Source organism: Sylvia atricapilla, chromosome 1 (assembly GCF_009819655.1).
Source record: "Sylvia atricapilla isolate bSylAtr1 chromosome 1, bSylAtr1.pri, whole genome shotgun sequence".
Taxonomy (NCBI): Eukaryota; Metazoa; Chordata; class Aves; order Passeriformes; family Sylviidae; genus Sylvia; species Sylvia atricapilla.
In genome coordinates this window covers 54,793,733-54,809,815 of record NC_089140.1, presented here as the reverse complement: position 1 = coordinate 54,809,815, position 16,083 = coordinate 54,793,733, and the positions used below count along the sequence as shown (strand labels likewise).

The 16,083-nt window shown below is 38.0% G+C and overlaps 1 protein-coding gene across 5 annotated transcripts in view; it reads right to left on the bottom strand.

Annotated features, from left to right (window-relative positions):
- Positions 1–16,083, bottom strand: part of VPS41 (VPS41 subunit of HOPS complex) — a 109,583-nt gene that overhangs the window by 54,635 nt on the left and 38,865 nt on the right. For all 5 annotated transcript variants that reach the window (XM_066322994.1, XM_066323002.1, XM_066323019.1 and 2 more), the window contains 3 exons: positions 10,887–10,961; positions 5,206–5,268; positions 4,006–4,071 (listed from right to left, as the gene is read on the bottom strand). In XM_066322994.1, coding sequence (XP_066179091.1) covers positions 4,006–4,071; positions 5,206–5,268; positions 10,887–10,961 — 204 coding nt within the window. The remainder of the gene's footprint in view (positions 1–4,005; positions 4,072–5,205; positions 5,269–10,886; positions 10,962–16,083) is intronic.

Sequence of the window (16,083 nt, the reverse complement as noted above, 5' to 3'; positions counted from 1 at the left end):
GCACTGATTGCAATTGCCATCCTTCCTCTGTGTATGTTGTTGCTCCACCTGGAGTGGAAAGAAATTTAGATTGTCTTGTTTTGCATTTCAGGCAAGAGTTACCATGAGTCCAGAATTCTGACACTGAAATAGGTGTGGTTTTGGTGGTGGTGTTGTGTGGTTTTTTACAGGATTCTTGGGGGAGCGGGGGGGGGGAGTTGTTGGTTTTTTGGGGTTTTTTAATGAGAATTTTTCCCCAGATAAAACTAAGTTTTCTCTGCTTTTATAAAAGAAAAAGAAAAAAGAGTCTAATGTTTAAACACAAGCATTGATACGTTTGAATGCTAATTCTGGGAGGATGAATGGGACAAACATGATCAGACACATCTGTATTTGAAACCCAGTTCTTACAGTGTATCTTCTGCAGCAAAAAAACCACAGACACTATTAAAAATGATTTAATATATATTTCATATATATATATACATATTTATATAATATCAAGAATATATTATGTAGATATAGACACAGACAGATATAGAGAGATGAGACTGTTGACAGTCACAGGGTAAATCCCCAGTTTTATTTTGGTTCTCTAGCCCTTAAAATGTTTCAGACTGGATATGCAAATCATTACTTATTAAACAAAATGTACATCCTAGGCAAATGAGGAGACCCATTCCCTTATGATATGGAATATTCTACTCCTATATTTCAGAATACACTTGCTGAATTTGTGCTGGGTCCCCACTACCACGCTAGGTAGAGAAGACTCAAAAAAACCCTTCATTAGCACATTCAGCAGAGTGACTCAACCCCTTCAGAGGACTCACTCTACAAAGAGTTTCATTACAAAAACCTTTGTATATAGCTATTGACGTTGATAGGGATGATGTCTCTGCCAAGAGAGGAATCTCAGCTTGTCCTGCTCTCCTTAAGTTATCTTTACGTAAGTCAAGTAGCTGATATCTTGACTCTGGAACTGATATAATCTTCAGTCTTCTTTCTTTGTTAGTTCTGTCTGTTCAACCCTCATGATATAAAGGATACTTGGACTTCACAATAATGTTTATTTAGTTGATGTATTGGGGAATATCAGCACTCTAAGAGTTAAATCAAGAAACACCTTGTTTTCAGCTTTACCACCCTCATTTAGTTGGCTTTTATCCCGTTATTTTTGAGATTAGACCCTTTTTTAAAAGGTAGAAGGTTATGGCCTTCAATAGCACAGTATTTTGTCTTTTCCCTTGCTTTGAAGCTCTATTGTCTGCTCCAGACAGAAATGCCCTGTGATTTACAATATACAGTATTTCAGGGTTACCATCATCTGCCAAATCAGCACAATGGTGCTGTGGTTAATTGCAGAGATGAGAAGGGGAATAGGGAAGCATCTCCTTTTAGTAAGGTACCTATTGTTTCTGACTGCAATAGTGTCAATTTCCAAAGTACTTGTCTTACTTTTTGGCACAGGTAATATTCATTCACTTAGGAAAAGGGGTGAAATAAGCTTTACCAACCAAAATATTATCTCAAGGTTAATAGAAGTTCTTTTCTTTTAAAAACTAGTGCTTTAATAAGCAAACAATTTAATTAGTTTGTAATACATTTTAGAGAAAAGCTTCTCTACATGCCTACTTAAGCAAAGTTAAGCAACCATATAAACATATGCGCAGTAGAGTTAAGCTTATAACAATTCACAATGATTACCCCAGTTACCCCAGGGAACACTGCTCTTAAGTCAGCTTTAGGTCAGGCTGAGCTTCTAAGATGTAGCAAATCCCAGCATTACACAGCAATTCACCCAAGTTCCAGACATCCACCTGTGTAGGGAACTGCAATGTGCATCCCTGAAGCGTGTCACTAGGGTATTTTCCCCCCTTCTGTCTCTTGAACATTTCCAGGGTGCCCTGAGCGGATCTTTGAAATGAAAAATGTATTTTTTACATATTCTATATTGTTATAAAGAATATTTTTCTAAAAAAGTAAAGCAGAAGCAAACAAAAAAACTCACTCAACTTTAAAAATGCTTATATATGTCACCATTTTCAGCAAAACCAAAGACAGACCTAGCAAGCCTCTGAACTAAGAATTCACATGATATATACTATGTTCTTCTAATGCACCTCAAGCAAGGAGCATAGCATGTGCGCTTTAATTTGCCAAGCCTTTCTTTTAAGTTTGATCCAAAATGAAAATGCTCTTAGTGTTACTTTTACTTTGGTGTGGATGAGGACAATATGCCTCCCACCACTGCCAGCTATCAGGGATGAAGTCACTAATATACACGCAAAGGCTAAAACTGCGAAGACCTCAGGAGCCACAGGAGGATCTGTCCCCTTCCCTGAAGGAGCTCACCTTGGTTGCTTGACTTTGCTTAAGTAGGCACCATCCCCAGACACAGGGAGAGAGCAGTGAGGTCCACAGCCTGAGGCTGTATGCTTCAGCCTGCTTCTCCTCACTCTCATGTTCAGCCCCCTGTTGCCTGCTGCCTCCATACTTCTAGTTAAGGAGAGGTGTAAATGTTCAGAAAAAGCAAAAAAGAAAAAAAGTAGCTTTATTTAGTAGGTGGAATTTAGCTTCTTGAATTTTCAGAAAGCATTTTGTTGTTGCTTTTTTAAAAATACGTATGCTCCTTTTGGAAGACAGGAGAGAAGGGGAAAGGTTTATACCACAAGGCTACAGGTTTTATTTGATAGTTTTCTGTACAAATAAAATCAAATTAAAGGTGTCAAGGAACATTTGTTTCAATGCTAAATACCTTATGTTAAGATGTCAATTAAAGTTTTTCTGAGGAGGAAAGTTCCTCAGCAAAGCATCAATGTATTAAAAATGAGTATAACATTCCCAAGAGGACAGAATATAAAACAAGCTGTCAAGTAATCAAAGATAACCAAAGAGAATGCGTTAACTCCCTGATGTTTTTTTCTGTTCAGCATCAGGTGAATGCAAGATCTTTTACCACCTGATGGAGCTTTGTTCTATTAATTCCTTGCTTCTCCCTTTCCTTGCCCCTTTTATCAGCACTAAAAAGCTTCACAAACTGGTGGCTGACACAGACACACACTGACTGTGCATTATTTTAAGGACAACACCAACTTCTACCAGCCAGAAACAGCTGTCAAGCACACATGCCACTTAAATAAATGAAGCACAGCTATGCTCTGAAACATATCGAACTGTTAATGAAAATTAAGATGTACTCAGCCCTAGAAGCCTGTAGTTCTTGCATGTGGGTAAGACAGAGGAATAGCATTTGGTTTGACGCATCTGTGAGGACTGTTCATTCCTTAATTCGTAAGAGAAAGCAAGAGAAAATTCCATGAATTCAAGAAACTACTCCAAATAAAGCTTCATATTTTGACTGAAAATATGCAATTATAAGATACTTGTAGGACCTGGAAACAGCTGCAGTCTGGAAGTCAGAACTGTATCCTACCCTAATAATACACTTAATGCACGTTTAAAACTTCAACTGAATCCAAACAGAAGACTACCTAGAGATATATAGAATGGGGTGAGCTCCACTATACCAAGAACTCCCCTCAGTTAATTTTTCAAAAAATTACAAAACCCCTCACTATGGACAAGAGCTGATGAAGATACTTGGGTTTATTTCCTTAAAATAAAATCCTAAACAAACAAACAAAACTCCACCCCAAAAAATCACTCACAGGTAATCCAAGATCAACATGCTTTGTAAAAGATCAGTTTTAAGGTCTAATTTCTGCTCCCACTTCAATAAATTAAGGTGGAGAAAACCTGGCCTAGGAAATATAAATTATTCTTTTTTCAGGCTACATAGACAAAATGGTATTTCTACTCTGAAGCTCAAGTTGTTGCAACATAAAAAGTGCACCTTCTCCCCCCCTAAAATGACTTTTAATTAACAATGCTTTAGAATACAATGCATAAAGAGAAGGAAAACACAGGAGTCTTTGTTCTGTATGTTAAAAGTCACACACATGGCCTTCTGAGTTATATTGAACGGCTACTTAAAGGTAGTCCAAGCTCATTATGAATGCTTACCTTTTTTCCTCCTGTTACAAATTGCTTGAAGTGGGATCTTACAAAATGAGGATGAACAGCAACAATCTGGGGATGGTGGGGGAAGGGGAAAAGAGAAGATTGTGGCTTAAATAAGAGTTCATATGAAGCACCACATTACTTTTTAAACTAGATAACCTTTTGTTAATTATCAAGTATTACAGCTGAGTTCTTCCTCCAAAGTAAAGCCTAGTTGTTTCAGACATTTGTTTGTTTTTCCTAGAAGAGAAGATAATTCTTCATACTATATGCTGTATGACAAGCGTGACACTGAGGGCCATGTTACACTGAATAGCTACTTTTCTGTATAGCAGGCTGCAGAATTAGGACCAAACAGAGCAGGACTGCTGTGAGCAAGAGTTACCCTAATTAAATCTGGTCTGGGGCATGCCTAAAGGGCACACATACCTCAGCCCTGTCAGAGGACAACACTGTACAGCATCTTACACAGTCTCTTTGCCTTACATTATACGTCAAATGTGGAGATCCATCTGTAAGAGCAGTAAAGGCCCTAGGAGGCAAGTGAGTCACATCTGGCATGTGTGAAAACTTAACAATCCTTTGCCCCACACACTAAAGAGTGTCTGCAACATGGAAGACCCCAAGCAGCAAAATGCAAACATTTGCCCACATCACCTTTTCTCCTGCAAGAAATGTTTCTTGATTTTCCTGTAAGTACTCGATTTTCCCATATGCCTAGCAGAGGTCCTTTTTTTCAACAGCCAAGCAGATACACTTCTCTAAAGCAGAGTTAAAGTCAAGTTTTCCCTTCAGATAGGGTACATCAATAGCACAGCCCATTACCTTATTTTGAGGCAGGTTTAATGGATATGAACTGGCTGCAAAATACTGACCTCACATTCAGCATAACCCTTAAAATTTGTATGACAAATCTACAAAGAAATATGTTGAGACAGGTAACACCTTAAACAGGAAAATTTCTGTTTCACCTTCCCTTTTGTATATGAAAAACTCAGTAATACTTCTTACAAAACCAAAATCGGCTTTCTTCCTACCTAACCAGATCAAAAGCTTTTATATTGAGATAGAAAACTATTTTCTAGTGACTTGAATAACATTATAAGGAAGTGGTATTCCTCTCTCTCGTTTAGATTGAATGTGACCTTTCTGTTATTAAAGACAACACCACCACGATTACTACAGATTAAAACAAGCACTTACTTTAATAGGACAGTCAAACGTTTCATGAAACTCTTCTGCTGAATATAATCCAAACACTTGCACCTGAAAAAGTATATTGAAAAACCAAAGTTATTTATCTAATCTACACTGAATAATTAACACTGAAAATAAAAACCTAACAATTAAAAGATTAATTTGAATGCTAGCAGTGACATCTTTGTTTCCTAACGGAAAAGAAAACACAACTAACAATTCAGAGCTAATTGATATGGCTTGGTCTTCTACTATGACATATCTCTAATACTTGTAGCAATACAGAAGTAATTTTATTAATCTTTTTCCTCCTTTTTAAATTTTTGTTACAATCACAGTAAAAACAGTAAGTTCATTTTGCTTTGATTTTTGATGAAATCTCTTTAACAAATAGCAAACCTAACTATGGTAAGAGCAACACAATAACATTCAGGAGGAAATAAATTAAAAATTCTTCCTGTCTGAGAAAGAATGGTAGGATTTTTTTCCCTCCAAGCAATGCAGGGTTTACATAAGAAAAGAAATTTGTGACAACAAAGCAAAACGAGGCTGAAATCCAAGTTCCATATGTTTCTAGGCACCTTCTCCTCCTCCCAAGTGCATACAGTGTTATTTTGTTTTATTCCATGATCACTGGAAATGTCTTTCTCTGAAGATTCCTCCCTTCTCACTTATATCAAGGTATCAGTACATTTAACAGTCAGCAATGGAGTTTCAACCATACACAATCATAGTATCTATCAGAATGAATCCATCTGAAGAAGAGCCAACACAGAATTTTAAAAAAAGTTTCTACTATCACGAGAATTAACCGATTTTTAAAATGTTTCCTTGCCTTTAGTTCAGAACAAGTAAAGATATCAAGTGTTTATGAAATAGTATTAGACTCAGATGATATGACTACAGAATAAGGTCTCTTGAGATTAAGTACAGCCTTCTTTTGGACTCATGTCTCCTCCTTCAATGCACAATTTTCCTTACTCTCAGATGAGACAATTGATAACCCAGTTCCTGCAGAATTTAGGATTAAAACGGGGCTTAAGACCTACGGCCAGGAATTTGTAACTGATTTACTAACCAAAATTTCCTGAAAGAATAATAACCGGCTTGCTTTTTCATTATGTTTTTAAGAGGTTTCCACCCACTGTCAAAAGTTGTTAAAACAAACAACTCATCTGAGGAGGGATGGACACCACTGGAGGAAGGGAGAAAAAACAGCATCCCATGGAGTGATCAGAGAGGAAATGTATCTGACAGCAAATCTACTTAAGAAGGCTCTTCAGACAGGCTCTCATTTTCTGGAAAATTTTCTGGAAAAGGTATTCTCTTCAGTAACTCTGCCCTGCATGTTCAGCACTGGACTCAAAAGTTCTTTTGAGAAGATCTTTTAACCTTATTTCTTTCTTCCCATCATGATTCCTTAGTGGGGAAAAATAAAAAACATAGTAGTAACAAGAAAATATAAATCCCTTTAGAGAAAGACCTGCAGAATAAAGTCAGTAAACACCAGTAATGAGCCACAAAAAGCGAGGTTCAATTGCTCTAAAATAATCAATTCAGAGCACAAGTACCCCCAAAATTCCTTCAGACAGCCAAGAAGACAGAGTAAAAATATGAAACTTCAGGGAAACTGCACGAGGAACTAAGCCATCAGCAAGGAACTAGGACATCATAAGAGTGGCTCAAAGTTCAGCAGTCTCAGTAAAGTTAAAAACATCTCCAACATCTCCTTTCAAGCTTGTCTCCTGGATACATCTCCTAAGCAGCATTATCAGTTCAGTCCATTACTCATTAGCGAATATACTGCCTCCAACAACATGCTTTAAAAATACTTCTGCAAGCACTGTGTCGGGCTGAGCTACTGCTCCAAAGGATTAGAAAAATCAATATTTGGAGACTGTGAGATGTATCACAAAGCTGTGATTATGCAAGCCAGCCAAAGGGTTGTATTTGAATTGAACCTGGCTGTAAGCCTAGAAAACCTTTGGGCTGATGTCTAGAGGATTTTGTTTTCTGGGTTTTTGTTTTCATCAGTTGGCACATCATATTCAATACAACAGCCTACACAAAGCAAGAAACAGAGGAAAGAGAAAATAAGACAGAAAAAAGGAAGGAGAAAGAAAAAAAACATGGTTAAAACGTAACACTGCAAATTCTGTGAAAACAGAATCCTCAAACATTACAAAACAGCCCTCTCAAATTAACAGTAAAAAATTAAAATTAGCAACAGTGCCTTCAACATTCTCCTAATATATCACTGAATATGGCAATATGATATTTCTTTTAGAGTATGACAACAAAATGGAGTGAGTTAAGAGGAAAAAAACAACTCCCCAAATAATACATGTTATCATGTTTACTCTAGGGACATCATCTAACATTATTACTTCTTAATGTCTAACATATTACTTCTTAATCACCTAACATTATTACTTCTTAATGTCTGACATTCTTCGGAAAGAAAGTGATTCTTTCTACAAACCTATATTGGATTTATCTATTTCTACTTTTCAAGCCCACTCAGTTCATGATGCTCTCAGACAGCTGGAAAAAGGATTTTATGATTCCACTACATTTTGTTAGTCCTGTCTGATTTTAAATATCCAGAACCCACCACTCCAGTGCATCCAGACTTAGCTGCTTCTTTGCTTCCATGTGTGGAAGGAGTAACCAACCTTCAGCGATCAAAAGGCAGGAAAATGAGTCATATTTAGTGAAAAATTATCAATGTAATACTTCACGGATATTCTCAACATCAATGTTGTTACAGACATTAGAGAAGACACTAGAACATGCAAGCATATGGGTTTTCAGTATAATTTATATTTCTTGTTATTAAAAAAAAAAAAGTTACAAGCCAGAATAAGGGTACCAATTCACTCATCTTATGTAACGACACAGGAGTTTTAGCAAAATCAGGAGTCAAATCCAGGTTTTTCAGGATAGTGTACAATTAATTACATACAAAACAAACAAAAAACTAACCAAAAAATCTCCACAATTCTGCAAATGCAGGCCTGCTTCCTGTTCTATTTTTTTGAGCATCAAAATTCTCTTATATCCTAACATTTCAATACCCAGCAGCTAAACCATAGGGCTGGTGTTGGTTATGATTTCTGCTCCTTTCCATGCCAATCGGGATCAGCTGCAGCTGACTTCATTAGAAAGGACGGTTTTCAAAGAACCAAATGTGTAGTACAGAAAAGCTGCAAGTGGATCTCAAAGTATTTATTGGACATGTATGACATACACACAACAGGTTTTGACATTGGGTCTGAATGCTGACTGTCAAGAGGGTTAGAAAATTGTACTGTGCTTCTGTGCTCTCCCCTCAGTCTATATAGCTAGATGAAATCTAGTTGGAGAGTCTGAAATAAACAAACAAACAAAAAGAAGTAAAATAAAATACATAAGCTAGCAGAAGAGATACAAGGAGGAGGTTCTGATCATAAGGCTTTCCCTCAAGAAAATAAATGATTTCCATCTCTATCATATTGGATCCACTTTGATATGTGAAAATGCACTCTGCTTATCCCAAAAGAGAACATATCTTCATTAACTGGCAGAAAATACTTGCAGCTGACTCAAAATTCCCATGACTCTTCACTACATCTGCTTTTTTGTTTAAAACTGATTTTAAAAAACTAAACTGTTTTACTTTAGTGCTTATTGTTTTTTCCCCTTTGTTTTTTCTCAAAAAAGGATTTCACCACTTTTACATATTTAAACAAGTTAATAAAGACTTTGTAACTACTTGTACAAGTACTTTAACTTACAATATCAACACTCCCACTGTAGTAAGGAAAAAGTTATACGGAATGAAAGCTACACTTTTGTTATGACCAGAACATAGAAGTGCTACATTATCTGGCTGGGAATCTGCCATTTTCTTACAGAATAGCATAACATACAGGTATGCATTTTAATCACTTTTAAGGATGGATTATTTTACAGAAACAAGCCTTTCTGGATCACATGGAAAATCTAACCTCTGAAATACCCAGATCTTTCAAATCTCCAGATGAGTTTTTCACAAGTGTAGAATATGGTGAAACATCAATGTCCCTGGACTCTATGAATGCAAATATGCTGAATATTGTACCCATGATACTCTAGTCCCTGTGGCCATGGGACTAAATATTTTAGACTGCCTTGTATAGTATGTAATGTCACACACTGGATCCACAACAGCTAGGTTCACCAAATGAAGACAGTTACCATTTAAAGTACTGAAGCATTTTTAAATAGAGCCACAATAAAGTAGGGATTTTTCAGTATTTCTGAAATTAAATAAGTATATTTAATATCAACTTAATATATAAAAGAAGTGTGTGGCTTGCAGTCTCACTGCATCACAGCGGATTACTGACAGTCATCTACAGTCACATCTGAGGAGCCCTTACAGCAACAGCAAGGGCTTGCCCCCCAACAACAAAGGAAAACTTAAACCAACAATGCTAGCTTAACATTTTTATTAGCTTGCACAATTACCAACCCTTGCCTTTTCTTGCTCAGACAAATAGGATACTCTTTGGTGTTTCACACAGGATGTAAAATTCTACAACCACTTTGATAGCACTAGTATCCTAAGTACTGTGTCAAGATATCTCTCAGAAATAGAAGGCCTGATACACAAACTGGCTATCTGCCTGTTGAGGGAAAAAAACCCTATTTGGAATGAAAAAACCCAAATGTATAGTCTAAAGGGGTTGTTTCCCCGTATTTCCTATTGCAAAATCCAGCTTTTTTTTTTTTTAATTTAAAGAACAACTACTGAATGCAACATTAGGATTACCAACACTCCTCCTCCCCCAAGTCTACTGTGTAAGAAATGTTCTCCTGAGTAAGTTAAGCTGGATATTGAGAAATTATTTAAATGATTTTTAATGCACTGCATTTGTATATGGTCACTATATTAAAAAACAGAAGCTTAAATACACTCCATGAATTAGAATTTTAACATTGCAAACCAACATTAGGAAATACTGTCACTGACTCAAAAAATAAAAAGACATTCTTATAACTGGAAAATCAATCACCAAAACCACTAAATGTCACATCTCAACATTCCACAGAAGCACTGATAATTGTTAGTTATAGACTACACAAATGATATATGACCTCAGTCAAGGAAGTAGGTGTCAGTTTTTTAGGAAACTGTACATATATTGATTTTACATTTATTTAATGTGGCTGTTGTAAGACACTTTATTCTTCTGATAAACTATGATTGTTTATCAAAAGATTCTGTAATTCAAGAGAAACATTCATAAAATGTGTTAAAATGAAAACCACCAGCCCACGGAAATCATGTCCACAAAATCCAATTTTGTGGATTTATAGCAGAAAGGCATTAAACTACTGTCTTGCAGGAACAGCAGAGTAGTCACTGAAGTATAACTGGCATAGCAGTAATGATTAAGTTAACATGTCCTCCTGTCACAGCTGTTAATCAGCTTAATAGCAGTTACATTATTGACATTCTTCTAATTATTTTTCCTACAGCATATTTGTGCAAAATATATTTGATTTTAATTTTGAGTATTCAAAGGTGAGTTCAGTTCTCAAAATGTATGGCCAAAGTAGTGGTGCTAAATGCATGAATCAACTCCACAGGATATCACAATTATCCTAGTGTAATACTGGGACTACCTGCTACGTCAGCAAGTAAAACAGATTCGCTGTACCTTCCCATCTTCTGAGCAAACACCCATGTGTTCTCCACTTTCATCCAGGCTGATCTGATTTATCTTCACTGGGCTCTAGAGAAAGAAAACAAAGAAATACTTTTAAAGTTACATCGCCAACGATATGCTTTAACATTCCTTGCACTTTGAAAGTTTTACATGTTAATGGCTGATTAATGTTTAGTCGTATCAATCGAAAAACTCTCACAGAATAGGTATTTCTGTGACAAACCCAAAAGACAGCCTTCTTTCCAGCCTTCTGTCCAACTCCAAAATGTTGACTTTTTTTTGGCAGCTACCTGCCTCAGGGCTCTGGAATTCTAATGAAGTGCCTTAAGCATCTATGCCTGCCCATCATGGCCATTAGTTCCTGCTATCAAAACTTTGGATAAAATATGGCAACCACACAGGCATGAGGGCAACTGAAAACTTTTCTAGTTTGCTCTGATGGCTAGGATTGTAATTATTTCTTTTTTCAAATTCCTTCTCTTACTTTCATATTTAGCTCTAATATTGTTCTCAGGAGTGAGTATCAGAAGGTATTGAAGTGCAACATAGGTTTATTTGTTCTTGGACAAATATGGAGAAAAGCCTGAAAACTGTCCTGATTTAATGAATTTTCCCTTCCCTATCCAAGTATACTTTTGATTCTAACCTACAGAGTTAGACAGCATCTGCTACTGTTTACTTAGCTTAAACAGCTTAAACCTGAGGTAGGGAGGACTAACTTATCATTTGGATAACCTGATGCATATCCTCTTGCATACAAAACACAATTCAATTATATTCAAGTACCGAGCAATTTCTTATTTATCATGATCCTGATTTCACCCCCAAATAAACAGGTCATCATTTCAAGAATCTCAGAAGGAACTTCACACAGGTAAATCTCTTACACTTTGAAGAACAACTTTCCTTATTCTTATAAAATATTGAATGGATGGAACCACAACTCAGATCACTCCTGTGGTTCTGACAATGATAAAAGAAGTGTATCATACATTTGTGTAAAAAATAAAGTCTCACTAGAAGAGCACTGAGGTTGTGGGATCACATCGGATGTTACACAACTGTGTCTGAAGTATCACAGGTCCTTATATATGCTATGGCAGTTGGAATTGCATTAAAATTGCATAATGAGTATATAAAAACACACTGTCCACATAGGATGTCTACAGGAGATAAACTGAGGTGTTCTCACACCCTTTGGAAAGTTTTTCCTCCGTAATCTTTCATACACATAACAAATATCAGCTCAGAGAAAGGAAGCTTTTCTCTCATCCACTTTGAAAAAAACAAATGCCCAAATAATATTTTCTAGAAGCTTCTTTATAGTGAAGGTTGAATAACTGAACACTGCATTGCCACAGTTGCCAGATGAGTAGGTAAAATTACACAGCCCTTTTTGCTTTCCTGCTTTCTTGTGTGCAGAATACATAATTCTTGGTCTCACCGCAATTACTACCTATCACAAAGTCGTCTTTCCACTGTGTGTTGTTTGCAAAGAAATTCATTGGGAATTTAAACCAATTTTCCTTGACTTTTGTGCTCCAGAAGTAATTTTGTTTGCCACAGACTGGTTATGCTGAGCTGCTACATTTCAAGATCAAACATGAGTGCACGACTAGCAGTGCAGGCAGCTGGTGCACATTCCACAGCTGTGTTCCTCCTGTCACATTTAGTGCACTATCAGCGGAGGAATATAGCTCACACTCATCAACCTGATGGTGTGGCGAACATCCTTGTAAAAGCTCTGTTCTCAGATAACACACACAGAATTGGTTAATTCCAAGACTAGAGGATGCTGAGCAAGGCAAGGTGTATCAGTTGTCAGTCTGACCTTCTAGAAGCCTCATAACCAGCACGTACTTTTATTCCTGCCTTGCCTTCAAAAATACCTTTCTATATTTCTGTTTTTCTCATCAAGGTGCAAGAGAAGACTTTGCCTCTGTCTAGAGGTGGGCATGTGGAAAAAGCTAGCATGTCTGCACCATTCCCTCTACAACCACGAACACCTCTGGGCCCTCTCAAAGGACAAGCATAGAAAGTTTAACTGAGTTTATCATTGAAGTGGCATGTGGTTTATTTTGTTCTGGGCTGCATCTAAGTTGTCATTGCCACAACTTTCTCACTAAGTTTCTTCTCTTCATTTGTTACTTTGCAATTGCAAAGACAAATTGTGTGGCTTCAATAGTCCCATCTTGGCACAGGACACGGTGATACACTAAGGTACAGTGTTCAACTGGTCATGTTCTCATTACTCCAGCACCTACATCCACCATCAGGCTGATGTTACAGCAACAACTGATCTGGCAGCACTCCAGTGTGATGGGCCTTGTTGGAGACACTACTGCAACAAAACCCAGGACAAAAAGACACAAAACAGGACACCACAGAGGAGCTGACAGCTCAATACTACAGTCCACACTGTTCCTATTTTCCTGTCAAATGGCTTTGATAAAGTTTGACTCTGAAAAAATGAAGTGTTGAAAGCAGGCGAAGTGGACGATGTCAGCCATCTTCACATAAATATTGAATTTGAGGATCAGGATGACAGAATTTATCTATTGTGATATGGTTTGAAAACCATATGACAATACTTTTGAGATTAACAGTGTGATTGTATTCAGGTAATTAACGGTGCCCAGCAAGGCAAAACCTCTTGTGCAGGATACTAAGGATAACTGGAAGGGCTTCCATACATATGTGGCAAGCAAAAGAAAGATTAGGGATAATGTGGGCCCTATCTGGAAGAAAGCAGGAGACCTGGCTACTCTGGACAAAGAGGAGGCCGGGGTTCTCAGTGACTTCTATGCCTGTCTTCAATGGCAAGTGCTCCAGCCATGCCACCCAAATCAAAAAAGGCAGATGCAGGAACTGGGAGGATGAAGATCCTGAGCCCTCAGGAGGAGTGGATCAGGTTTGAGACAATCTAAGAAACCTGACTATGCGCAAATCCATGGGACCCAGTGAGGTTCATCCGTGGGTCCTGAGGGAGCTGGCAGATAAAGCTGCTGAGCTGCTATCCATAATTTTTGAAAAATTGTGTCAGTCAGGTGTAGTCCTTGATGACTGGAGAAAGGGAAATGCAACCCCCATTTTTAAAAAGGGGAAAGTGGAATACATGGGGAACTACTGACCAGTCAGTTTCATCTCTATGCCAGGCAAGGTCACAGAGCAGACTCTACTAGAAATTATGTTAAAGTACCAGGCCAACAAAGAGATGACTGGTAACAGCCAAAATGGTTTTAGATGGGGAAAATCATGCCTAAGAAATTTGGTGACCTTCCATGACAGGGCTATAGCATTGGTGGACAGGGGCAGAGCAACTGACATCGTCTACCTGGACTAAAAGCAAAGTGTTTCACACTTGTGCACGACATCCTTGTCTCCAGGTTGGAGAGACAGGGATTTGATGGATGGATGATTCGGTGGATAAAGAACTAGCTGGATGGATGGCCACACACACAAGAGTTTTGGTTAAAGGCTTATTGTCCACATGGAGACCAGTGATGAGTGGTGACCCTCAGGGGTCCCTACTGGGGCCAATACTGTTCAACATCTTTGTTGGTGATATGGACAGCGGGATCAAGTGCACCTTCAGTAATTTCACTGATGACATCAGGCTGTGTGGTGCAGTTGACACAATGGAGGGAAGGGATAACAGCATCCAGAGGGACCTCAACAGGCTTGAGATGTGGGCTGAGGCAAACCTCATGAAGTTCAACAAAGCAAAGCACAAAGTCCTACACCTGGGTGACTGCAATCCCAGACACACCAATGGGTTGGGCAGAGAATTGAATGAGAGCAGCCCTGCTGAGAAAGACCTGGGAGTGACAAGTGATGAAAGACTCCACATGAGCCAGCTGTGTGTGCACACAGCCCAGAAAGCCAACTGAATCACAAGGAATGCATCACAAGGAATGTGGCCAGCAGGTCAAAGGAGGTGATTCTTTCTGCCCTTCTACTCTGCTCATATGTGAGATCCCAAATGGAGTGCTGCATTCAGTTCTGGTGTCTCCAGCATGAGGACATGAAACTGTTGGAGCAAGACCAGCAGAGGGCCATGAAGTTTATAAGAGGATTGAAGCACCTCCTTTATGAAGACAGGCTGAGAAAGCTGAGGCTGTTCAGCTTGGAGAAGAGAAGGTTGCATAGAGACCTCATGGCAAACTTCCAGTACCTGAAAGGGACCTACAGGGATGCTGGAGAGGGACTCTTCATCAGGAACTGCAATGATAGAACAAGGAGTAATGAGCACAAATTGAAAAAGGGGAAATCTAGATTTTAGAAATTAGAAAGAAATTATATACTGTAAGGGTGGTGAGACACTGAACAAGTCGCCCAGAGAGACTGTGGCTATCCCAACTCTGATAGTGTTCAAAGCTAGGCTGAATAAGGCCCTGAGCAACATCGCCTAGGGAGAGGTGTCCCTGCCCATGGCAGAGAGGATTAGGACTACACAATCTTTACATTCTAACCATTTAACATTCTGTGATGCCAAATGTCTAGAATGCTATCAGCAGAAAAAAGGGTGATTCCAGAGTATGTGCATCTTTTCCACATTAAAAATAGCGCATAATACGTCCAAAAGTGTTCTACTGCTAAACAGACATTTGATGATACAGCATTTCATAACCGCATATATAACTAGCAATTTGTTACAAGCCTTCTGCATGCCCAACACCTCCATCAGTAGCTATTAACTTTCTCTTTATCCTATTACTTTTTTCCTTTTTGTCTGCACCATACACAGATGACAATCAGGGCAAACAGCTCAATTCAACTAAAAAGACCTGCTCATTTACACAACCCACCTGCTAAGTTTCAACAGGAAATGACATATACAAGGCAAAACAAACACAGAGCAAATTTTTTTCAGTACTCAAGTCAAACTAGCACATTGACCATTAGCCTGTTTGCTGACTTTACAAGCCAGAACTTTCTGTGGAGCACAGAAAGTGATGATAGATCATGACAGTCCACACTGAATATAACATGCATTTAAAAATAATGTTTCAGGAAGAACTCTAATGCCAGACTCTTCTTGTTGAGAGTTAAATAACACTCAAGCCTATGATTTCCAGAACTATGTTCCACTGGAAAGCTGTTTGAGAATTAAGATTTCAACTTACAGTTGAAAGCCTGGAAAACAGAAAGAAAAGACCACAGATAAAATTGTAAATATATTATCTAA